General features: G+C 46.3%; 6 protein-coding genes across 55 annotated transcripts in view; all 6 read left to right on the forward strand.

Moving 5' to 3' along the window:
* The window catches only part of LOC114864326 (protocadherin gamma-A11-like), a 265,898-nt gene that overhangs the window by 232,167 nt on the left and 10,066 nt on the right, over nt 1-23,665 (forward strand). For 2 of the 50 annotated variants that reach the window (XM_029165091.3, XM_029165101.3), the window contains exon 1: nt 16,465-19,488. The exons of 45 other annotated variants lie outside the window; for them this stretch is intronic. In XM_029165091.3, coding sequence (XP_029020924.1) covers nt 17,011-19,488 — 2,478 coding nt within the window. In that variant the 5' untranslated portion in view covers nt 16,465-17,010. Of the gene's footprint in view, nt 1-16,464; nt 19,489-19,550; nt 22,992-23,665 lie in introns of those variants that run through there. 3 more of the 50 variants (XM_029165092.3, XM_029165103.3, XM_029165105.3) reach the window with 3 other exon arrangements.
* On the forward strand, nt 337-3,006 carry LOC114864345 (protocadherin gamma-C5-like). Its single transcript, XM_029165182.3, has one exon. It carries the CDS (start codon nt 517-519, stop codon nt 2,989-2,991), a length of 2,475 nt encoding a protein of 824 aa, XP_029021015.1. The 5' UTR covers nt 337-516; the 3' UTR covers nt 2,992-3,006.
* Nucleotides 3,544-6,181, forward strand: LOC114864374 (protocadherin gamma-C5-like). Its single transcript, XM_029165207.3, has one exon. It carries the CDS (start codon nt 3,694-3,696, stop codon nt 6,157-6,159), a length of 2,466 nt encoding a protein of 821 aa, XP_029021040.1. The 5' UTR covers nt 3,544-3,693; the 3' UTR covers nt 6,160-6,181.
* Nucleotides 6,930-9,604, forward strand: LOC114864347 (protocadherin gamma-C5-like). Its single transcript, XM_029165184.3, has one exon. It carries the CDS (start codon nt 7,122-7,124, stop codon nt 9,594-9,596), a length of 2,475 nt encoding a protein of 824 aa, XP_029021017.1. The 5' UTR covers nt 6,930-7,121; the 3' UTR covers nt 9,597-9,604.
* On the forward strand, nt 10,353-12,918 carry LOC114864338 (protocadherin gamma-C5-like). The gene has a single exon (XM_029165176.3). It carries the CDS (start codon nt 10,354-10,356, stop codon nt 12,901-12,903), a length of 2,550 nt encoding a protein of 849 aa, XP_029021009.1. The 5' UTR covers nt 10,353; the 3' UTR covers nt 12,904-12,918.
* Nucleotides 13,557-16,230, forward strand: LOC129604700 (protocadherin gamma-C5-like). Its single transcript, XM_055512234.1, has one exon. It carries the CDS (start codon nt 13,747-13,749, stop codon nt 16,213-16,215), a length of 2,469 nt encoding a protein of 822 aa, XP_055368209.1. The 5' UTR covers nt 13,557-13,746; the 3' UTR covers nt 16,216-16,230.

Consider the following 23,665-nt stretch of genomic DNA (forward strand, 5'->3'; position numbering starts at 1 on the left):
TTACAAAAAATGTCATTCCCTAAATTGGTTTAAAGCCAGGATCAAAAATTATCTTTCACTGTGGAGGTAAATTATTGTTGCCTGAGCTACATTTTTTTCCAAAGATTAGAATAACCTTTATTTTAAAATAGATGTTTACGTTTTTATGTTTCTTAACTCTCATAATATTCATAATTTCACTAGAGAAACCAGAACGGCCATAGGTGCTGTCACTTTAAGACAGTCGATCAGTTCCCCTCTCATTGGTTGGTGGAGATGGAAGCAGTGCACCAATAGGATTCACAACTGTACAAAGCAATCTAGTCCCTGCCCCCATGCAGCCTTAACGCTGCACATAATGCAGCTCGAAGAGGAACCGCAATGAGCTCAGTTTTTACAACATGAAAATAATATATTGCGGCTTATATCCACGCTCAACTAAAATACTCCATGGGACTAATACATGTGATTACGGACCTTCGGATATTTCCATTCACTATTCCGACTGGGATTAATGTTTTATAGCGAAGAGGAAGGATGACAAAGAGAAAAGGATACAGAGACTGGAGATGGCTGGCTCTTTGGTGGCATCATTTCTTGCTCTTGTGGAATATAACATGCGGACAGACTCGTTACAGCATCCCGGAGGAACTAAAGCAAGGCTCTGTGGTAGGAAATCTAGCCAGAGATTTAGGTTTGGGATTGTCTGAGATCTTTGACCGTAAGCTCCGCGTCGCGTCTGAGGCTGGTGAGCAGTATTTCACTGTGGATGCGGGGAAGGGCGAGCTGGTGGTGAATGACAGAATAGACAGAGAGGCTCTATGTGGACAAAGCGTCAGCTGTGTGTTGCCTCTGCAGGTGGTGATTGAAGATCCGTTACAGCTATTTCGTGTCGAGGTTGAAATTCAAGACATTAATGATAATGCGCCTAGATTTCCGTCAAATGATATCACACTGGAGATTGCGGAGTCTACGAGTTTAGGGGTGCGTTTTCCTTTAGAAAGCGCAATAGACCCGGATGTTGGCAGTAATTCACTAAAGTCATACACACTCAGTAAAGACGAGTGTTTTAATATCAGAATTAAAGACGTTGCTGGTGGAAGAAAAGTTCCTGAACTGATTTTAGGTAAACTTTTAGACAGAGAAAAAAAGGCTGTTCACAAGCTTCTGTTGACAGCTCTAGATGGAGGAAACCCGGTGAGATCAGGAACCGCTCAGATATTGATTAAAGTTCTTGACATCAATGATAATGTGCCGGCGTTTGAGAAGCAGCTGTATAAAGTCTCCGTTAGTGAAGATGCCGCAGAAGGTGCTTTAATAGTACAAACAAAGGCAACTGACGTAGATGATGGTCAAAACGGAGAGATAGAGTACTCGTTTGGAGCGCACACATCTGATATTGTTCTCTCTATTTTTGCAATTGATCCAATATCTGGAACAATATTTCTTAAAGGAAAACTAGATTTCGAAACAACCTCAAATTATGAATTGGACGTAATCGCGAAAGATAAAGGCACTCCGAGAATGGAGGGACATTGCACTGTGAACGTGGACGTTTTAGATGTTAATGACAATGCTCCTGATATAATACTCACCTCTCAGCCGAAACCAGTGCGCGAAGATTCTCCTAATGGCACAGTAGTGGCTTTGCTCAGTGCCAAAGATTTGGACTCTGGCGATAATGGGAAAGTAACATTACTGCTCCCCAAGAAATCTCAGTTCGCCTTAAAGCCTTCATTTTCTCATAATTACGCACTAGTTACCAACAGTGTGTTAGATCGAGAAAACGTGTCTCAATACAACATTGAAATCACTGCCGTAGATGCAGGTTCTCCTTCTCTGTTCAGTAAAAAAATGATACCGGTCAGCATCATTGATGTCAATGATAACCCTCCTGTGTTCACTCAGTCCTCCTATAACGTTTATTTAAAAGAAAACAATGTTCCAGGCTCCATCCTCCACTCAGTGTCAGCATCTGACCTGGATTTAGGCGACAACGCTAAAATCTCTTACTCTATACTGGACTCTAAAGTGCAGGACGTGTCCGTCTCCTCCTATGTTTACATCAACTCCGATAACGGCAGCATCTACAGCATGCACTCGTTTGACTACGAGAAGCTGAAGGTGTTTCAGATCCAGGTTCAGGCAAAGGATCAGGGCTCTCCGTCTCTGAGCAGCAACGCCACTGTCCATGTTTTCATCCTGGACCAGAACGACAACGCCCCCGCTGTCATTTACCCCTCCTCCGCTGCCCTGGGCTCCCTCTCTCATCAGAGGATGCCCCGCTCCGCTAAAGCTGGCCACCTGGTTACCAAGGTAACGGCCGTGGACGCTGACTCGGGCCATAACGCCTGGATCTCCTACAGACTGGCGGAGGCCACAGACGCCTCTCTGTTCACGGTCAATCTGTACACAGGGGAGGTGAGGACTAAACGCGCTGTGTCCGAGCAGGACGACTCCTCTCAGAGGCTGCTCATAGAGATCAAGGACGACGGGGAACCGGTCCAGTCCTCCACCGTCACGGTGTCCATCCTGCTGGAGGACGGCCTCCATGAGCCCATCCTGGATCTGCGGCACAAGTTGTCGGAGCCCAGCAGGAAAACTGGGAGAATCACGCTTTACCTGATTCTGTCTCTGGCCTCGGTGTCCGTGCTGTCTCTGGTGACTTTGCTCATCTTAGCGGTTAAATGCATCAGGAGCAGCAGAAGCAGCGGCAGCTGCTGCATGAGGCGCAGCGACTGTGATGACTACAAGAACCCCAACAGAAACCTGCAGATTCAGCTCAACACCGATGGACCTATAAAGTACGTGGAGGTCCTGGGAGGAGACATGTTGTCTCAGAGTCAGTCCTTCAGGTCGTGTATGTCTCCGATGTCCGAGTACAGTGATTTCACGTTGATTAAGCCGAGCAGCACCACAGACTTTAAGGAGGTGATCAGTGTTCTGGATGCGTCTTTACCCGACAGCACCTGGACCTTTGAGAGCCAGCAGGTGAGCAAAACCATCCACTAAGCTTAATAATAATCAAATCTCTTAGAGCCTTTATTGGTTAGTGTGGCATTTACAGTAAATGTACCTTTTATTTTCATTACGTGTTGTTGTCTTGTTTTTTTTCCCCCTTAAATTTATAGTCATTATAGACAAAAGCTAAAAATATTTTTTTAACTAATCACTCTTTCATCAGACTAATACAATTCAGCACCACCCTGGTGGACAGCGACTGAAACGCTTGCATTTACAGTAGTGTTTTTTCACCCTTTACTGTATTTGAATTGTATTTGTGTTGTTTGAATTTGCTCAGCTTTTATTTTATTTGTTTATCTGTCATGAAAACACCCTACTCAGTATGGTCATAATCAGCCCATATGAAAGCCCAGTCAAAGCAAAGAGCGCTGCCGCTTTAAGTGTCGATCCGTGTGTCTCCCATTGGTTGGTGGAAATGGAAGCAGTGCACCAATAGGATTCAGAACTGTACAAAGCAATCTAGTCCCTGCCCCCATCCAGCCTTAACGCTGTAGCTCTTTCAAAGCAATGAGCTCGAGAAGGCAGAGCTGCATGCTCGCAGTTTACTTCGATTTTAATATTTAAGGCTTTATTTTCGGCCATGTATTGACACCGTGAAGACGTTTCTTTGGAACAAATGTATTTAATTACTATTCTTGGATTGTTATCAACAAAATCATTTGGAATTAATGCTTTATAAGCGCATCTGGGATGACAAAGAGAATAGGATATCGAGACTGGAGATGGCTGGCTTTATGGTGGCATCATTTCTTTCTCTTGTGGAATATAACATACGGACAGACTCGTTACAGCATCCCAGAGGAACTAAAGCAAGGATCTGTGGTAGGAAATCCAGCGAAAGATCTGGGCTTAGGACTGTCGGACATTATCCACCGTAAGCTCCGCGTAGCGTCTGAGGCTGGTGAGCAGTATTTCACTGTGGATGCGGGGAAGGGCGAGCTGGTGGTGAATGACAGAATAGACAGAGAGGCTCTATGTGGACAAGGCGTCAGCTGTGTGTTGCCTCTGCAAGTGGTTATGGAAAACCCTTTGCAGTCCTATCGAATTGAGGTGGAAATAAGAGACATAAATGACAATTCTCCTGGTTTTCTAACGGACGAGTTAAACCTGAAAATACCAGAGTCAGTTGCGCTTGGAAGACGTTTTCCTTTGGAGAGCGCAGAGGACCATGATGTTGGAAATAATGCGTTAAAAACGTATTCTCTCAGCAAAAATGACTACTTCTCTTTGAAGTTTAAAGAAATTAAAAGTGGTAAAACTGTCCCTGAATTGGTGTTAGAGAAGCCACTGGACCGAGAAACGAATGCTTTCCATCATCTGGTTTTGACGGCACTAGATGGTGGAACTCCAGTCAGATCAGGGGTCTGTAAAATTATCATTACTGTGATTGATAATAACGATAACTTTCCAGTGTTTAGCGAAAATTTGTACAAAGTCTCTTTAAAGGAAAACAGCACTAAAGGAACGTTTGTAATCAAACTCACAGCTACAGATGCTGATGATGGTCTTAACGGTGACGTTAGATATTTATTCGGGTCTCGCACTTCAGATTCCGTCTTGTCAGTTTTTGACATCAATGACGCAACAGGAGATATCGTATTAAAAGGAATTTTAGATTATGAGATTTCAAAATCATACCTCATAGATATAACCGCTAAAGACAAAGGCAGCCCTGAAATGGAGGGTCACTGTCGTGTACAGGTGGACGTGGAAGATATAAATGACAATGCACCAGAAATTGTGCTGACTTCAAATCCAAGTCCTGTGCGCGAAGACGCTCCAAGTGGCACAGTGGTCGCTTTGATCAGTGCACGAGACCTCGACTCTGCTGATAACGGTAAAATAACATTAAAACTGACCAATAGCTCTCCTTTCAGTTTAAAACCGTCCTTCTCTAATAATTACGCACTGGTCACAAGTAGCACAGTGGACAGAGAGAAGTGCTCGATCTATAATATTGAAGTCACAGCCACAGACTCAGGTTCTCCTCCTCTGTCCAGTAAAACAACGATACCGGTCAGCATCATTGATGTCAATGACAACCCTCCTGTGTTCACTCAGCCGGCGTATAACGTTTATTTAAAAGAGAACAATGTTCCAGGCTCCATCCTCCACTCAATGTCAGCATCTGACCTGGATTTAGGCGACAACGCTAAAATCTCTTACTCTATACTGGACTCTAAAGTGCAGGACGTGTCCGTCTCCTCCTATGTTTACATCAACTCCGATAACGGCAGCATCTACAGCATGCACTCGTTTGACTACGAGAAGCTGAAGGTGTTTCAGATCCAGGTTCAGGCAAAGGATCAGGGCTCTCCGTCTCTGAGCAGCAACGCCACCGTCCATGTTTTCATCCTGGACCAGAACGACAACGCCCCCGCTGTCATTTACCCCTCCTCCGCTGCCCTGGGCTCCCTCTCTCATCAGAGGATGCCCCGCTCCGCTAAAGCTGGCCACCTGGTTACCAAGGTAACGGCCGTGGACGCTGACTCGGGCCATAACGCCTGGATCTCCTACAGACTGGCGGAGGCCACAGACGCCTCTCTGTTCACGGTCAATCTGTACACAGGGGAGGTGAGGACTAAACGCGCTGTGTCCGAGCAGGACGACTCCTCTCAGAGGCTGCTCATAGAGATCAAGGACGACGGGGAACCGGTCCAGTCCTCCACCGTCACGGTGTCCATCCTGCTGGAGGACGGCCTCCATGAGCCCATCCTAGATCTGCGGCACAAGTTGTCGGAGCCCAGCAGGAAAACTGGGAGAATCACGCTTTACCTGATTCTGTCTCTGGCCTCGGTGTCCGTGCTGTCTCTGGTGACTTTCCTCATCTTAGCGGTTAAATGCATCAGGAGCAGCAGAAGCAGCGGCAGCTGCTGCATGAGGCGCAGCGACTGTGATGACTACAAGAACCCCAACAGAAACCTGCAGATTCAGCTCAACACCGATGGACCTATAAAGTACGTGGAGGTCCTGGGAGGAGACATGTTGTCTCAGAGTCAGTCCTTCAGGTCGTGTATGTCTCCGATGTCCGAGTACAGTGATTTCACGTTGATTAAGCCGAGCAGCACCACAGACTTTAAGGAGGTGATCAGTGTTCTGGATGCGTCTTTACCCGACAGCACCTGGACCTTTGAGAGCCAGCAGGTGAGCATGTGAAATTGGCATACATTAATAAGGATCAATCTAGTTTTTCATTCGTCCGTTTATTTTTGACATGTTCTGCATTACTGTTTTACTGTCCCTCAATATTTGTGTTTCAAGAATTTTTTCAACTAAATAACAAAGCTCTGGTTGACATGTTTTGGTTCACAGACCTATTATTATGTCTGAGCATTCTTTTTCGTCACTGCATCTCGCACTTGCAAATTTTTTTAAAAACACTGAGCAGATTTTAAGTAGCTTCTGGGTGGTAATATTTTCTTTAGAATTTGATGCATACTTTATCATAATAATTTCCACATTGCTTTATCAGTTTCTGTTTTGGTAATCCGTTGTTTTGTTACTGTGGGGTTATAAGAGAGCGGCATTAGATAAAGATGTCTCCCTGACTCGTAAAGTATTGCATCTGAATACACTTAAGGTTAATTTCAGATGTGTTTGAAATATAATAGTAATCTTGCAAAGTTCATGTGAAAATAACTGCAATAATGTGAATTTATATATGCATTATTTTTAAATAATGCTATATTTTTCTATGTTCAAAATATAAGTAAACGAAAACGCATTTACCTTCATTGGTAACTGAGTCTAACATATCTGATGATGCCATTTAAATTTTTGCACTGCACCACTAAGTCTCGGTACAATTTTCGTCAATCCTATTGGCTGTAGAGTAGCTGCTGTGAACCAATAGCATTAGAGCTTGTACAAAGAGATCTACTCCCTCCCCCAGCAGTCCTCGTCACTAAAGCCAGTGCTTTGCTTCTTGCCTGAGAGGAGGATGCGTTTGAACAGAAAATGGGTCTAAGATGTCTCCATGTTACGTTTTGCGTATATAATGAATTTACATGCATATCTTTGGAGTACAGCAAGTTCATCGCTGATGGGGCTTCCCGTTGACATTTTGTTTCTGTATCTTACTTCGATGGGAACTAACGGTGTGTTGTAACGGATCGGGGATGACAAAGAGAATGGGACGCGCAGACTGGAGATGGCTGGCGCTTTGGTGGCATCATTTCTTTCTTTTGTGGAATACAATAGACGGACAGACTCGTTACAGCATCCCGGAGGAACTAGAACGAGGTTCTGTGGTTGGAAACCTAGCGAAAGACTTGGGTTTGGGATTATCTGATATTTTTGAGCGCAAGCTGCGTGTCGCGTCTGAGGCTGGTAAGCAGTATTTCAGCGTGGACACGGGGAAGGGCGAGCTGGTGGTGAATGACAGAATAGACAGAGAGGCTCTATGTGGACAAAGCATCAGCTGCGTTTTACCACTGCAGGTGGTGATTGAAAACCCTTTGCAGTTACATCGAATAGAAGTAGAAATCAGAGATGTAAATGACAACGCTCCTTCTTTTCTCAAAAGCGAGCATGTCATAAAAATAGCTGAATCCACCGTTGTAGGTGTGCGTTTTCCCTTAGAGAGTGCAGAGGACCCCGATGTTGGAACGAACGGATTAAAGACGTACACTCTGAGTAAAGATGATTGTTTTACTCTAAAGGTTAAAGAAATTGAAAATGGAAGAAAGATACCTGAATTAGTGTTAAATAAATCATTAGACCGCGAGAAAAAAGCCGTTCACAGTCTATTTCTAACTGCTGTGGATGGGGGTAACCCTGTCAAATCTGGGACTTCAAAAATAACTGTAAATGTTCTGGACAACAATGACAACGTGCCGTTGTTCGAAAATACCTTTTATAAAATTGCTGTTCCTGAGAACACTGCAAATGGCTCATTTTTATTGACGACCAAAGCCACAGATGTAGATGAGGGTCCAAATGGAGAGATTGAATATGCGCTTGGCATACACACGTCACCATCAGTACGGTCATTATTTCACATAGACGCTGTAACAGGAGACATATTTTTAAAGAAACAATTGGATCATGAAATGCAGGCTTCATATAGAATAGATATTACAGCAAATGACAAAGGACTGCCTAGAATGGAGGGTCACTGCAGTGTACAGGTGGATGTACTGGATGTTAATGATAACGCACCAGAAATTATACTGACCTCAGAGCCCAGTTCTGTGCGTGAAGACTCTCGCAGTGGAACAGTTGTGGCTCTGCTCAGCGTCCGTGATCTTGACGGCGGTGATAACGGTAAAGTGACTTTACAGCTTTCAAAGGGTTCCTTGTTTTCCTTAAAACCGTCGTTTTCCAACAATTACGCACTAACTACCAGCGGTGCTTTGGACAGAGAGACTTCTTCAGAGTACAGTATTGAAATCACAGCCACAGACTCGGGTTCTCCTCCGCTGTCCAGTAAAAAATTCATACCGGTCAGCATCATTGATGTCAATGACAACCCTCCTGTGTTCACTCAGCCGGCGTATAACGTTTATTTAAAAGAAAACAATGTTCCAGGCTCCATCCTTTACTCAGTGTCAGCATCTGACCTGGATTTAGGCGATAACGCTAAAATCTCTTACTCTATACTGGACTCTAAAGTGCAGGACGTGTCCGTCTCCTCCTATGTTTACATCAACTCCGATAACGGCAGCATCTACAGCATGCACTCGTTCGACTACGAGAAGCTGAAGGTGTTTCAGATCCAGGTTCAGGCAAAGGATCAGGGCTCTCCGTCTCTGAGCAGCAACGCCACCGTCCATGTTTTCATCCTGGACCAGAACGACAACGCCCCCGCTGTCATTTACCCCTCCTCCGCTGCCCTGGGCTCCCTCTCTCATCAGAGGATGCCCCGCTCCGCTAAAGCTGGCCACCTGGTTACCAAGGTAACGGCCGTGGACGCTGACTCGGGCCATAACGCCTGGATCTCCTACAGACTGGCGGAGGCCACAGACGCCTCTCTGTTCACGGTCAATCTGTACACAGGGGAGGTGAGGACTAAACGCGCTGTGTCCGAGCAGGACGACTCCTCTCAGAGGCTGCTCATAGAGATCAAGGACGACGGGGAACCGGTCCAGTCCTCCACCGTCACGGTGTCCATCCTGCTGGAGGACGGCCTCCATGAGCCCATCCTAGATCTGCGGCACAAGTTGTCGGAGCCCAGCAGGAAAACTGGGAGAATCACGCTTTACCTGATTCTGTCTCTGGCCTCGGTGTCCGTGCTGTCTCTGGTGACTTTGCTCATCTTAGCGGTTAAATGCATCAGGAGCAGCAGAAGCAGCGGCAGCTGCTGCATGAGGCGCAGCGACTGTGATGACTACAAGAACCCCAACAGAAACCTGCAGATTCAGCTCAACACCGATGGACCTATAAAGTACGTGGAGGTCCTGGGAGGAGACATGTTGTCTCAGAGTCAGTCCTTCAGGTCGTGTATGTCTCCGATGTCCGAGTACAGTGATTTCACTTTGATTAAGCCGAGCAGCACCACAGACTTTAAGGAGGTGATCAGTGTTCTGGATGCGTCTTTACCCGACAGCACCTGGACCTTTGAGAGCCAGCAGGTGAGCAGAGAACATCAGTAATGCAAGTCTGTATAGTTTTAAGTTGCCGGGTATGTTTATCGACCTATAAAGTTTGCAGGGTTTCTGAATAATGTGTTTCAACCAGATTACCAGACTGATTGTTTAGCCGTTTTATTACTACTTCCGTCTTAAATCCCTTTTTGTTCATTTTTAGTTACTGTTGGTGTTAACTGCTTCATTATGTCTATTTTCTATCATTTATTAGTGTAGAAGAATCCCTATCTATCAGTAACACTTATTTCAGCACCACAAACATGGACAGCGATAACTTCAGGCTTTTTCTCTGGCAGATTACAGAACGTTTTTGATGCGTCTTTTTATTTTCTAAACAGACTAAATATTTAACTTCAATTTATTTGCAACATAAAGGAGCTCGAGTCTATTTTCCTTTATTTATTTAATTATTTTCGTAAATACACGGTAATTTATGGATGACTGTACTGTACCTTTAAATGCTCTAGTCAGTTCCTTTCTCATTGGATGGTGCAGTTGGACATTGTGAACCAATAAAACGTGGATCTATACAAAGAGATCTACTCCCTCCCCCAGACAGCCTCAGCACCCTGAACCATTCCACTGTATTGAGCAGGACGAGAGAGAGTGATGCTGTTGTCGTTCTTAAATCCTAAATATTTTTATTTTTTGCATTTTAGTATGAAGCGGTTTTGTATCTTCGCATTGGATTAATGTTTTATGACAATGGATGTAACTATATTCTTTTCAATTACACCACTTGGAAAAAAGTAACAGATCGGGGATGACAAAGAGAATAGGATACAGAAGCTGGAGATGGTCGGCGCTTTGGTGGTATTATTTTTTTCTCTTGTGGAGTACAATAGCCGGACAGACTCGTTACAGCATCCCAGAGGAACTAAAACAAGGATCTATTGTGGGAAATCTAGCAAAAGATTTAGGTTTGGGATTGTCTGAGATCTTTGACCGTAAGCTCCGCGTCGCGTCTGAGGCTGGTGAGCAGTATTTCACTGTGGATGCGGGGAAGGGCGAGCTGGTGGTGAATGACAGAATAGACAGAGAGGCTCTATGTGGACAAAGCGTCAGCTGTGTGTTAACACTGCAGGTGGTGATTGATAAACCATTACAACTGTACAGGGTGGAAGTGGAAATTCTAGATATTAATGATAATTCTCCAATATTTCCTTCGCAAAATATCATATTAGAGATATCAGAGTCGACAGCGGCCGGGGCGCGATTTCCAGTGGAGACCGCGCAAGATATTGATGTTGGAGTAAATTCTGTGAGGTCATATACTATAAGTAAAGATGACTATTTTAGTTTAAAGATTAAAGATGTATCTGGAGGGAGAAAAGTCCCAGAGCTTGTCTTGTCTAAACCCCTGGACAGAGAGAAAAAAGCTAAACATCAGCTTCAGTTAACAGCTCTAGACGGAGGAAACCCTGTGAAATCTGGGACCTCTCTAATAACTATTAATGTGCTTGATATTAACGATAATTTTCCTATATTTGAGAAAAATGTTTACAAAGTGTCATTAAGCGAAAATACTGCCCAAGGTGCCTCTATTCTTCAACTAATAGCAAGAGATATTGACGAGGGTCCTAATGGTGATGTAGAGTATTCATTTGGGGCCCACATACCAGATACAGTGCTATCTCTATTTAATATTAATTCATTAACAGGAGAAATGCGTCTTACAGGAATATTAGACTTTGAAACAAACTCAAATTATGAAATTGATATTAGCGCAAAAGACAGAGGAACGCCGAGAATGGAGGGACATTGCTCTGTCCACATCGAGGTGTTGGACGTTAATGACAATGCTCCAAACATATTCCTGACCTCTCAACCAAATTCTGTACCCGAAGATTCTCCGAGTGGCACAGTCGTCGCTTTAATAAGTGCACGAGACCTCGACTCTGGTGACAACGGTAAAGTGGTCTTACAGCTTCCTAAAGGCTGTCATTTTAACCTAAAACCATCATTTTCTGACAATTACGCACTCGTCACTGGAGATTCGTTAGACCGTGAGAGATTCTCCGAGTATAATATCGATATAACTGCCACAGATTTAGGATCTCCTCCTCTGTCGACTACAACGACTGTACACGTCACCGTTACTGATGTTAACGACAACCCTCCTGTGTTTACTCAGCCTTTCTATAGTGTTTATTTAAAAGAGAACAATGTTCCAGGCTCCATCCTCCACTCAGTGTCAGCATCTGACCTGGATTTAGGCGACAACGCTAAAATCTCCTACTCTATACTGGACTCTAAAGTGCAGGACGTGTCCGTCTCCTCCTATGTTTACATCAACTCCGATAACGGCAGCATCTACAGCATGCACTCGTTTGACTACGAGAAGCTGAAGGTGTTTCAGATCCAGGTTCAGGCAAAGGATCAGGGCTCTCCGTCTCTGAGCAGCAACGCCACCGTCCATGTTTTCATCCTGGACCAGAACGACAACGCCCCCGCTGTCATTTACCCCTCCTCCGCTGCCCTGGGCTCCCTCTCTCATCAGAGGATGCCCCGCTCCGCTAAAGCTGGCCACCTGGTTACCAAGGTAACGGCCGTGGACGCTGACTCGGGCCATAACGCCTGGATCTCCTACAGACTGGCGGAGGCCACAGACGCCTCTCTGTTCACGGTCAATCTGTACACAGGGGAGGTGAGGACTAAACGCGCTGTGTCCGAGCAGGACGACTCCTCTCAGAGGCTGCTCATAGAGATCAAGGACGACGGGGAACCGGTCCAGTCCTCCACCGTCACGGTGTCCATCCTGCTGGAGGACGGCCTCCATGAGCCCATCCTAGATCTGCGGCACAAGTTGTCGGAGCCCAGCAGGAAAACTGGGAGAATCACGCTTTACCTGATTCTGTCTCTGGCCTCGGTGTCCGTGCTGTCTCTGGTGACTTTGCTCATCTTAGCGGTTAAATGCATCAGGAGCAGCAGAAGCAGCGGCAGCTGCTGCATGAGGCGCAGCGACTGTGATGACTACAAGAACCCCAACAGAAACCTGCAGATTCAGCTCAACACCGATGGACCTATAAAGTACGTGGAGGTCCTGGGAGGAGACATGTTGTCTCAGAGTCAGTCCTTCAGGTCGTGCATGTCTCCGATGTCCGAGTACAGTGATTTCACTTTGATTAAGCCGAGCAGCACCACAGACTTTAAGGAGGTGATCAGTGTTCTGGATGCGTCTTTACCCGACAGCACCTGGACCTTTGAGAGCCAGCAGGTGAGAAATCAGTGTACCTGTTATACACCTCATCTGCATAGATATACATTTTTTTCTGGGGTCTGTATGAAATATTTAAAACATATTTATCAATAAATAAATGTATTTAAAAATATTTTTAAATTAATATTTGAAAAAAGAAACAAAGTTCAGTATTGTAACAATTAGTCTAATTCAGATTAAACATTTTAAAATGTAATTAAAATAACATATGCTCAATTTATGATTTTTTTAGTTATTTACAGAGGGAAAACTGTAGACATTGTTCTACAGCAGATCCCTATAGAGTGCCTAAGTAATTGTAACACACAGTGTTGCAGTTATTTTTATTCCTTTAATGAGCATAAGCCTTTTTATAGAAAACAAGTGTTTTCTATTATTTTCTCTCTTAATCAAAAAATATTTTACCCTACTACACCATGTTTTAAAAACTTGTCTATGTGAACATTTATGATTAAGTGCCATTGTTTGAATTAGTCTTTATTGGTGACTGGTTGGTGACTATAGGTTCGATTCTAAGGTCTCTTTTTTTGGAGTTCATCTTAAGTATTAAATCGTCTAAATTATGCTCCACATCAATTTGTTTTACAAACATCATATTGGCGAAATGCTTTTCGACCTACTGGAGGTGCAGGAGCTTTGTGAACAGAGTAGCCTGTCTGTGATTGGACGGTTAGGGTGAATGCTGTGAACCAATGGCATGCAGGACTGTACAAAGAGATCTACCCCGTGCCTCAGTCACTCTCAGCCCGGTAAACGTCACACTGCTCAGAGCTGACGAGGAGATGCGCTCGTTCGAGAACGTCTGGGATACATATTTTATTACCAATTATTTAAGGAGTTACCTTTATCATATTGTTTTTTTGGTGCAATGGTTTTTAATGTTGACTTGTGTTGATCCATTTTTCTATGGGAAATAACACGTTCTAATAGATCGGGATGACAAAGAGAATGAGATACCAAGCCTGGAGATGGCTGGTTTTATGGTGGTATTATTTCTTTCTCTTGTGGATTACAACACACGGACAGACTCGTTACAGCATTCCGGAGGAACTGAAGCAAGGATCTGTGGTAGGAAATGTTGCCAAAGATCTGGGTTTAGGATTATCGGACGTTTTTGACCGAAATCTGCGCGTAGACTCTGAGGCTGGTAAGCAGTATTTCACTGTGGATGCGGGGAAGGGCGAGCTGGTGGTGAATGACAGAATAGACAGAGAGGCTCTATGTGGACAAAGCGCCAGCTGTGTGTTGCCTCTGCAGGTTTTAACCGAGAACCCGCTGCAGTTGCATCGAATAGAAGTAGAGATAAGGGACATTAATGACAATTCGCCGGTTTTTTCAACGGAGGAGAGATTTTTAAAAATAGCAGAATCCACCGCCACGGGCATCCGCTTTCCTTTGGAAACAGCGCAGGATCTGGACAGTGGCAGTAATTCCGTAAAGTCCTATACGCTGAGTAAAGATGAGTGTTTTAGTTTGAAGATCAAAGAGGCCGCTGGTAACCGAAAGGTTCCGGAGCTGGTTCTAGAAAAAGCACTAGATAGAGAGAAACAAAGCGTACACGAGTTATTACTAACGGCATTAGACGGAGGCAACCCGGTGAAAAGTGGAACCACAAGTATCATAGTCACTGTGCTGGACAACAATGACAATGTCCCTGTTTTCACAAAGCCGCTGTATAACGTAACCGCTTATGAAAACAGTGTTAGAGGTTCTATACTAGCGAAGGTAGAAGCTGCAGACGCAGATGAAGGCGTTAATGGGGAGATTGAATACGCATTTTCTGAGCACACGCCACAGTCGGCGTTGTCCATTTTCCAGTTAAACGCTGTGACTGGTGAGATTTCTTTGATCGGGCCGTTAGATTACGAAAGCAAGGCAATACACGAATTAGACATTACAGCAAAGGATAAAGGCATTCCCGAGATGGAGGGTCACTGCCGGGTGCAAGTAATGGTAATAGATATTAATGATAATGCACCAGAAATAGTTCTTACTTCAAAACCAAATCCGGTGCGTGAGGACGCAGTTAGTGGCACAGTAGTAGCTTTAATAAGAGCACGAGACCTTGATTCTGGCGAAAACGCAAAAGTGACATTAAAGCTCCCAAAGGGGCCTCCCTTCAGTTTGAAGCCTTCATTTTCTAATAATTATGCTCTTGTTACCAGCGGTGCTTTGGACCGAGAACGATTCTCAGAGTACAGCATTGAAATCACAGCCACAGACTCAGGGTCTCCACCTTTGTCCAGTAAAAAGACGATACCGGTCAGCATCAATGACGTCAATGATAATCCTCCTGTGTTCACTCAGTCCTCCTATAACGTTTATTTAAAAGAGAACAATGTTCCAGGCTCCATCCTCCACTCAGTGTCAGCATCTGACCTGGATTTAGGCGACAACGCTAAAATCTCTTACTCTATACTGGACTCTAAAGTGCAGGACGTGTCCGTCTCCTCCTATGTTTACATCAACTCCGATAACGGCAGCATCTACAGCATGCACTCGTTTGACTACGAGAAGCTGAAGGTGTTTCAGATCCAGGTTCAGGCAAAGGATCAGGGCTCTCCGTCTCTGAGCAGCAACGCCACCGTCCATGTTTTCATCCTGGACCAGAACGACAACGCCCCCGCTGTCATTTACCCCTCCTCCGCTGCCCTGGGCTCCCTCTCTCATCAGAGGATGCCCCGCTCCGCTAAAGCTGGCCACCTGGTTACCAAGGTAACGGCCGTGGACGCTGACTCGGGCCATAACGCCTGGATCTCCTACAGACTGGCGGAGGCCACAGACGCCTCTCTGTTCACGGTCAATCTGTACACAGGGGAGGTGAGGACTAAACGCGCTGTGTCCGAGCAGGACGACTCCTCTCAGAGGCTGCTCATAGAGATCAAGGACGACGGGGAACGGGTCCAGTCCTCCACCGTCACGGTGTCCATCCTGCTGGAGGACGGCCTCCATGAGCCCATCCTAGATCTGCGGCACAAGTTGTCGGAGCCCAGCAGGAAAACTGGGAGAATCACGCTTTACCTGATTCTGTCTCTGGCCTCGGTGTCTGTGCTGTCTCTGGTGACTTTGCTCATCTTAGCGGTTAAATGCATCAGGAGCAGCAGAAGCAGTGGCAGCTGCTGCATGAGGCGCAGCGACTGTGATGACTACAAGAACCCCAACAGAAACCTGCAGATTCAGCTCAACACCGATGGACCTATAAAGTACGTGGAGGTCCTGGGAGGAGACATGTTGTCTCAGAGTCAGTCCTTCAGGTCGTGTATGTCTCCGATGTCCGAGTACAGTGATTTCACGTTGATTAAGCCGAGCAGCACCACCGACTTTAAGGAGGTGATCAGTGTTCTGGATGCGTCTTTACCCGACAGCACCTGGACCTTTGAGAGCCAGCAGGTGAGCAGAAAATAATATCAAAAAATGAGTTATAAAAGTTTTAATTTTAAGCCTTAACCGAGAGTAAATGAAAAATGTTGCCCCCTCGACACACGATAAAACTTTGAATCAGTTTGAAAGATTGTTAGTATTTTAATTATTAATATTATTATTATTATTATTATTATTATTATTATTTTAATAAGGAATGACTTTACTGTGAAAAAAAATGTCAGAAATTGTCGAATTAATTTTGTGAAAGTGAATGTTTTTTCACTTCACTTGAAGGAGTCAGACGCTGAGTGTTTGAGTTGAGCGTTTCAGCACCACGGAGATGAACAGCGACTGTTACACGAGACCATTTTTTTCTGTTGTTTGTTGGTGATATTTATTTCACATATTACCAGTGTCAATAAATAGACCAGCAATCACTATTCATGTTATTTCTTACATTATAATTATCTATAAATATAGGTGGAAAAACTCTTTAGGGAATCTTATTACTGTGTCTCTTCTGCTGTTTCATTCTATAAAATGGTTAGTGTGTCTTTAACGCAGCTGCTCAGTGTCGCTCTCATTGGATGTGAGAGGTCGATGCTGTGCACCAATAGCATTCAGAACTGTACAAAGAGATCTACTCCCTCCCCCACGCAGCTTCAGCACCACAATCTTCAGAGGAGAGGCAGAGTAGGTGAATGGATCATTTACTGGGGACATGAGGATTTACCTCAATTGTCTTTTTGACGATGTACAAGCGTCGTTTTGATGGAATATGCATCGTTGTTGGAATATGGACTCTGACTTTATTTCGTCTGTTCCTGTGGACTGGAAATGATGTATTTTTCTGAGTCAGGAATGACAAAGAAAATGGGATACAGAGACTGGAGATGGTCGGCGCTTTGGTGGCATCATTTCCTTCTCCTATGGAGCACAACTGCCGGGCAGATTCGTTACAGCATCCCAGAGGAACTAAAACAAGGATCTGCTGTTGGGAATCTAGCGAAAGATTTAGGTTTGGGATTGTCTGAGATCTTTGACCGTAAGCTCCGCGTCGCGTCTGAGGCTGGTGAGCAGTATTTCACTGTGGATGCGGGGAAGGGCGAGCTGGTGGTGAATGACAGAATAGACAGAGAGGCTCTATGTGGACAAAGCGTCAGCTGCGTTTTACCTCTGCAGGTGGTGATTGAGGACCCGTTACAGCTGCATCGAATTGAGGTTGAAATACGGGACATTAATGACAATTCGCCAAAGTTTATTTCTAATGAACTGTTCTTAAAAATAGCCGAATCAGCAGCGGTTGGCACGCGTTTTCCTTTGGAGAGCGCAGCGGACCCGGATGTGGGAAGTAATTCCCTAAAAACATATACTCTTAGTAAAAACGACTGTTGCTCTCTTAGACTTAAAGAAAACGAGGGTGGTAAGACTGTCCCTGAACTTGTTTTAGACAAACCTCTAGATCGGGAGAAAAAGGCCCTTCACAAAATATTACTAACGGCACTAGACGGGGGAAACCCGGTCAGATCTGGAACGTCCCAAATAACAATTAGTGTACTCGACAATAACGATAATTTCCCAGTGTTTGAAAAAAATCTTTACAAAATAACACTGAGTGAAATAAGTCTAAAAGGAAGTGTCATTATCAAGCCCAAGGCAACTGATGCTGACGAAGGTTTAAATGGCGAGATTGAATTTTCGTTTGGATCCAGGACACCAGATACTGTTTTGGCCATCTTTGATATTAACCCTTTGACCGGTGAAATCACTCTAAAAGGCGACCTAGACTATGAAACCACTAAGTCATATGATATTGGTATAACTGCTAAAGATAAAGGCAGCCCTGAAATGGAGGGTCATTGTCGCGTGCAGGTCGACGTTACTGATGTTAATGATAACGCCCCAGACATTGTCCTCACCTCTGAGCCAAAACCGGTGCGCGAAGACGCTCCAAGTGGCACAGTGGTGGCTTTGATCAGTGCACGAGACCTCGACTCTGCTGATAACGGTAAAATAACATTAAAACTGACCAATGGCTCTCCTTTCAGTTTAAAACCGTCCTTCTCTAATAATTACGCACTGGTCACAAGTAGCACAATGGACAGAGAGAAGTGCTCGATCTATAATATTGAAGTCACAGCCACAGACTCAGGTTCTCCTCCTCTGTCCAGTAAAACAACGATACCGGTCAGCATCATTGATGTCAATGACAACCCTCCTGTGTTCACTCAGCCGGCGTATAACGTTTATTTAAAAGAGAACAATGTTCCAGGCTCCATCCTCCACTCAGTGTCAGCATCTGACCTGGATTTAGGCGACAACGCTAAAATCTCTTACTCTATACTGGACTCTAAAGTGCAGGACGTGTCCGTCTCCTCCTATGTTTACATCAACTCCGATAACGGCAGCATCTACAGCATGCACTCGTTTGACTACGAGAAGCTGAAGGTGTTTCAGATCCAGGTTCAGGCAAAGGATCAGGGCTCTCCGTCTCTGAGCAGCAACGCCACCGTCCATGTTTTCATCCTGGACCAGAACGACAACGCCCCCGCTGTCATTTACCCCTCCTCCGCTGCCCTGGGCTCCCTCTCTCATCAGAGGATGCCCCGCTCCGCTAAAGCTGGCCACCTGGTTACCAAGGTAACGGCCGTGGACGCTGACTCGGGCCATAACGCCTGGATCTCCTACAGACTGGCGGAGGCCACAGACGCCTCTCTGTTCACGGTCAATCTGTACACAGGGGAGGTGAGGACTAAACGCGCTGTGTCCGAGCAGGACGACTCCTCTCAGAGGCTGCTCATAGAGATCAAGGACGACGGGGAACCGGTCCAGTCCTCCACCGTCACGGTGTCCATCCTGCTGGAGGACGGCCTCCATGAGCCCATCCTAGATCTGCGGCACAAGTTGTCGGAGCCCAGCAGGAAAACTGGGAGAATCACGCTTTACCTGATTCTGTCTCTGGCCTCGGTGTCCGTGCTGTCTCTGGTGACTTTGCTCATCTTAGCGGTTAAATGCATCAGGAGCAGCAGAAGCAGTGGCAGCTGCTGCATGAGGCGCAGCGACTGTGATGATTACAAGAACCCCAACAGAAACCTGCAGATTCAGCTCAACACCGATGGACCTATAAAGTACGTGGAGGTCCTGGGAGGAGACATGTTGTCTCAGAGTCAGTCCTTCAGGTCGTGTATGTCTCCGATGTCCGAGTACAGTGATTTCACGTTGATTAAGCCGAGCAGCACCACAGACTTTAAGGAGGTGATCAGTGTTCTGGATGCGTCTTTACCCGACAGCACCTGGACCTTTGAGAGCCAGCAGGTGAGCAGAAACTCACAAAGCATTGTGTAAAATCATGTCTTTAAAAAAAGACAGCCAAAAAGATTTAGGGTTCGTTTTTCATAATTTTTTTGCGTCATTAATATTAAGCACTGAAGTTTTTTTCTCCTCCTAAACTCCTTATATCAGAAATCCTCACATAGTTTGTTTGATTTTAGAACTAAAGTTGGCAAGTGCAAACTTTAGTAGTTCAGGACAAACTTTGTTGTTTTAAATCCATTACATTTGCGTTTTGTGGTTCTGCAGACATTCTTGTCTGCTTTTTGTAATTTGCATTAAAATCTGTAAATATTATATTTATATAAATATTTATATAATTGATATATTTACATAATTTATATAAATATTTACAGACAGTTTAACTGTCTGCATGAATTCAGCGAGCTTGGCTTTGTTAAACATGGTCGTAGCGGAAGACCAGTTTGGAAACCATGCCCCCCGGCGGATACGAATAATATTGCTATGAATAGCAGCTGCTGTACGCTGCTGTGTTTTGACTAGGCGCTCTCAATGAAAGCACGTGACAATGGCCTAACTTTACTATGAAATCTATCTTACTTTTATTTCTATTGCACCATCTTTTGTATTTTGCACAGTCTTTAGTTTCTTTGCCATTGTTTCTAAATAATTACCTTCTCAAACTTATTAAAATGAGAATGAACTTTCCTGTCGGCGGAGTCGCACTGGAAAGTTTCAGCGTGTGTGTGTGTGCGTGTGTGAGTGTGACAACGCTGGTCCAGCCCTGTCTCCCAGTGGGGGGGGGGGGCTGTGTGGCCTCTCTCCGCCCATGAGAGGAGCGGAGGCAGAGGAGACAGCGCAGAGTTTCAGCGGAGAAAGAAAGTGCTTTGATTTTCGATTACTTTTCGAGCACCATGAATGCGTCAAAACGTCCAGTTGCTCTGTTTTTGAAGCGGAAATGCTTACGGTCGAGCCACGTCGCCTCGTTTTATCACTGATATGGAAACGTTACGCTGAAAGCAGAAGTTAGAAACTTTCCCCGATCCACGGAGCGCAGCACAATGGACTCCAGGCAGAGGAAGCGCTCCGGAGGAGGGAGGCTGTGGACGACCTGCTTTTATCTGGCTTGCGTCTCCTGCGCGTCCGCTCAGCTCCGTTATTCTGTACCGGAGGAACTCGGTCGGCGCTCTGTGGTTGGGAATATTGCTAAAGATTTGAGTCTCACTGCTCAGAGGATTAATCAGAGGAACCTGCGGCTGGTCTCCGAATCCACGACGCAATACTTTGAGGTAAAGCAAGAGACCGGCGACCTGGTCATTAAAGAGAAAATTGACAGGGAACAAATGTGCGAGACGAGTTTAGAATGTTCACTCCATCTCCAAATCCTTCTGGACAGTCCTTTGGAAATTATCCGCGTCGTGGTGGAAGTTGTGGACGAAAACGACAACGCTCCTCGGTTTTCAACCAGCAACATTTCCTTGGACATCTCCGAAGCGGCCGCTCCGGGCACGAGGTTTCGCCTGGAGAGCGCAATCGACCCGGACGTGGGCACCAACTCTTTGCGCACGTACCACCTGGCGGCGAATGACTTCTTCGTTTTAAAAGTGGAAACCAAAAGCGACGGCAGCAAGTTTCCAGAGCTGGTGGTGGATAAGCCCCTGGACAGAGAGCGGCAGGCCTCGTTCCGCCTGTTGCTCAGCGCAGTGGACGGGGGTCAGCCGGAGAAATCCGGCTCCACGCTTTTGCTCATCAAAGTCCTGGACGTGAATGACAATGCGCCCGTCTTTGAGCAGCCGGTGAAAAACGTGATGCTGCTAGAAAACGTTGCACGAGGCACTTTAGTGACGAAACTGAACGCGACTGACGCGGACTCGGGCAGCAACGGGGACATCTCGTACATGTTTAGCAAATATACTAAGGAAAGTGTTCTCCAGCTTTTCACCGTGGATTCTAAAAGCGGGGAGATCCACGTGAAGGGGGATGTGGATTACGAGAAAGGCACCGCCTACCACATCACCGTGCAGGCCAGAGACGGCGGCTCTCCGGCTATGGAGGGCTCCTGCAACGTCATAGTGGACATCGTGGATGTGAATGACAACGCGCCAGAGGTGACGCTGACGTCACTGACCAGTCCTATCAAAGAGGACTCCGCACCAGGTACCGCCATCGCCTTCATAAGCGCCCGGGACCTGGACTCCGGGTCCAATGGGGAGGTCACATTAACTGTCCAAGCAGGTTTGCCGTTTAAGCTGAATTCAGCCTTCGCCATGCATTATAGCCTGGTCACCGCTGGTAAGCTGGACCGCGAGGCCGTCCCAGAGTACACGGTGGTCATCAAGGCCACCGATGCCGGTTCGCCTCGCCTGTCGTCGCAAGCCACGTTTGTGGTGAAGCTCTCCGATGTGAACGACAACGCCCCCGTCTTCTCCCAGCCGTCGTACTCCGTGGACGTCTCGGAGAACAACGCTGTCCGCGCCCCCATCGCAGTGGTCTCGGCCACTGACCCAGACCTGGGCGAGAATGCCCGCATCTCCTTCTCCATCCTCCCCAGCATGGTCCAGGGCTCGCCCATCTCCTCCTACGTCTACATCAACCCGGAGAGCGGCCACATCTACAGCATGCGCTCGCTGGATCATGAGCAGCTCAACGCTTTCCAAATCGAGGTGCAGGCGCGGGACGCCGGGGCGCCCGCACGGACCACCAACGTCACCGTGCACATCTTCGTGGTGGACGTGAATGACAATGCGCCAGTGCTTATGCATCCCTCCCACTCGAAGGACAAACAGCTCCAGCTCACGGTGCCCCCGTCTGTTGGTCCAGGGCACCTCATAAATAAACTGGTGGCGGTGGATGCAGATAGTGGGCACAACGCGTGGTTGTTCTACTCTATCGCCCCCGGGCCGAACGCCGGCATGTTCCGTGTTGCGGCGCGCACCGGGGAGCTCCGCACAGGTCACAAGTGGGCCGAAGAGGAAGGGGGATCGGCGTATGACATCACCATCGTCATCGAGGACAGCGGTGAACCGTCCAAGTCCACCTCTGTGAACATCACGGTGACTGTGGATGAGAAGAGCCCGGTCAACAATCCTCCATCCAACCCGCGGCATACGCCCTTCTACCAGCGTACAGGGATGTCGGACATCACCCTGTACCTCATCATCTCTCTAGCCTGTGTATCAGCCGTGTCCTTTATTACCTTTGTCATCCTCATGGTACGCTGCTTACGACACCGCGGACCAGGCCTGGGAGGCTCTGACTGCTGCTGCTGCTATGGGCGCTACCGGTCCAGCCGCTACCACCAGAGACCCAGCAAGGACCTGCACCTGCAGCTCAACACGGACGGGCCCATACGGTATATGGAGGTGGTCGGGGGCCCGCAGGAGGCAAACATGCGCACCTACAGGCCCTGCTACTCCACCATATCCAGCCGAAGTGACTTTGTATTTATGAAGACACCCATGTTGAGTCACAGCAACACACTCAACATGACGCTCAGCAGGAAGCACCTTATGAACTCAGCCAGCGAGGTGAGGGTTTAAGTGGGACAGAAAGCGCAGGTGGATGATGCTGGAACACGACCAGCATGGCTTTTCACTGTGAATGTGCGGCTTCTGAATGTGCATCGCCATATGCTGTTTGAGACTGTCGTGGTATTTTGGCAAATGGGAAAGTTGGCAATGTAGAAGCCTAGATTTCCTTAGTCACATGATTGTGAATACCTCCTCTACACAAAGTTTTGTTTTCTTCTAGACAGGTTTGGACAGTGAGGAGCATTTTAATAATTAAGATGTAGTTTCTGACTGCCTGTTTATTAATGTGAAGGATGGAGGTATATAATAAGTGGAACTGGAAGAAGAGTCAAAGAAAGAGTGTAAGTGTTTGTAACAGATGGCGAAGAGGAGCTGAGGAAAAGAGGTGGTGCAATGTTTGCTCAGTGAAGTGACCAGGACATAGAGGGGAACAGGATGACAGTGATGGAGAGATGGTTGAAAAAGGAAAAAGGAAAGAAAGCTGAAGAAGGGGGGGGTTCAAGAATAAAGCAGTGAGTGAAAAATAGGAATTCAGAGGGTCAGTGGCCTGACCCCTCACTTCCTGTTGTCCTCTGAACCTTTGGTGATTGGTTCCAGCATCTCGTTTGTGGATGTGTGAGCTGCCATTTCTCATTTTCGTGTTCAGGTCCCATCCATTTGTTGCGAGCAGC

The sequence above is a fragment of the Betta splendens genome, chromosome 10 (assembly GCF_900634795.4).
Source record: "Betta splendens chromosome 10, fBetSpl5.4, whole genome shotgun sequence".
In the NCBI taxonomy this organism is placed as follows: domain Eukaryota; kingdom Metazoa; phylum Chordata; class Actinopteri; order Anabantiformes; family Osphronemidae; genus Betta; species Betta splendens.

What these genes read in the sequence shown, in the direction of transcription:
- LOC129604700 (XM_055512234.1), top strand. Translation starts at nt 13,747, where the DNA reads ATGACAAAGAGAATGAGATACCAAGCCTGGAGATGGCTGGTTTTATGG.
- LOC114864338 (XM_029165176.3), top strand. Translation starts at nt 10,354, where the DNA reads ATGACAAAGAGAATAGGATACAGAAGCTGGAGATGGTCGGCGCTTTGG.
- LOC114864374 (XM_029165207.3), top strand. Translation starts at nt 3,694, where the DNA reads ATGACAAAGAGAATAGGATATCGAGACTGGAGATGGCTGGCTTTATGG.
- LOC114864347 (XM_029165184.3), top strand. Translation starts at nt 7,122, where the DNA reads ATGACAAAGAGAATGGGACGCGCAGACTGGAGATGGCTGGCGCTTTGG.
- LOC114864345 (XM_029165182.3), top strand. Translation starts at nt 517, where the DNA reads ATGACAAAGAGAAAAGGATACAGAGACTGGAGATGGCTGGCTCTTTGG.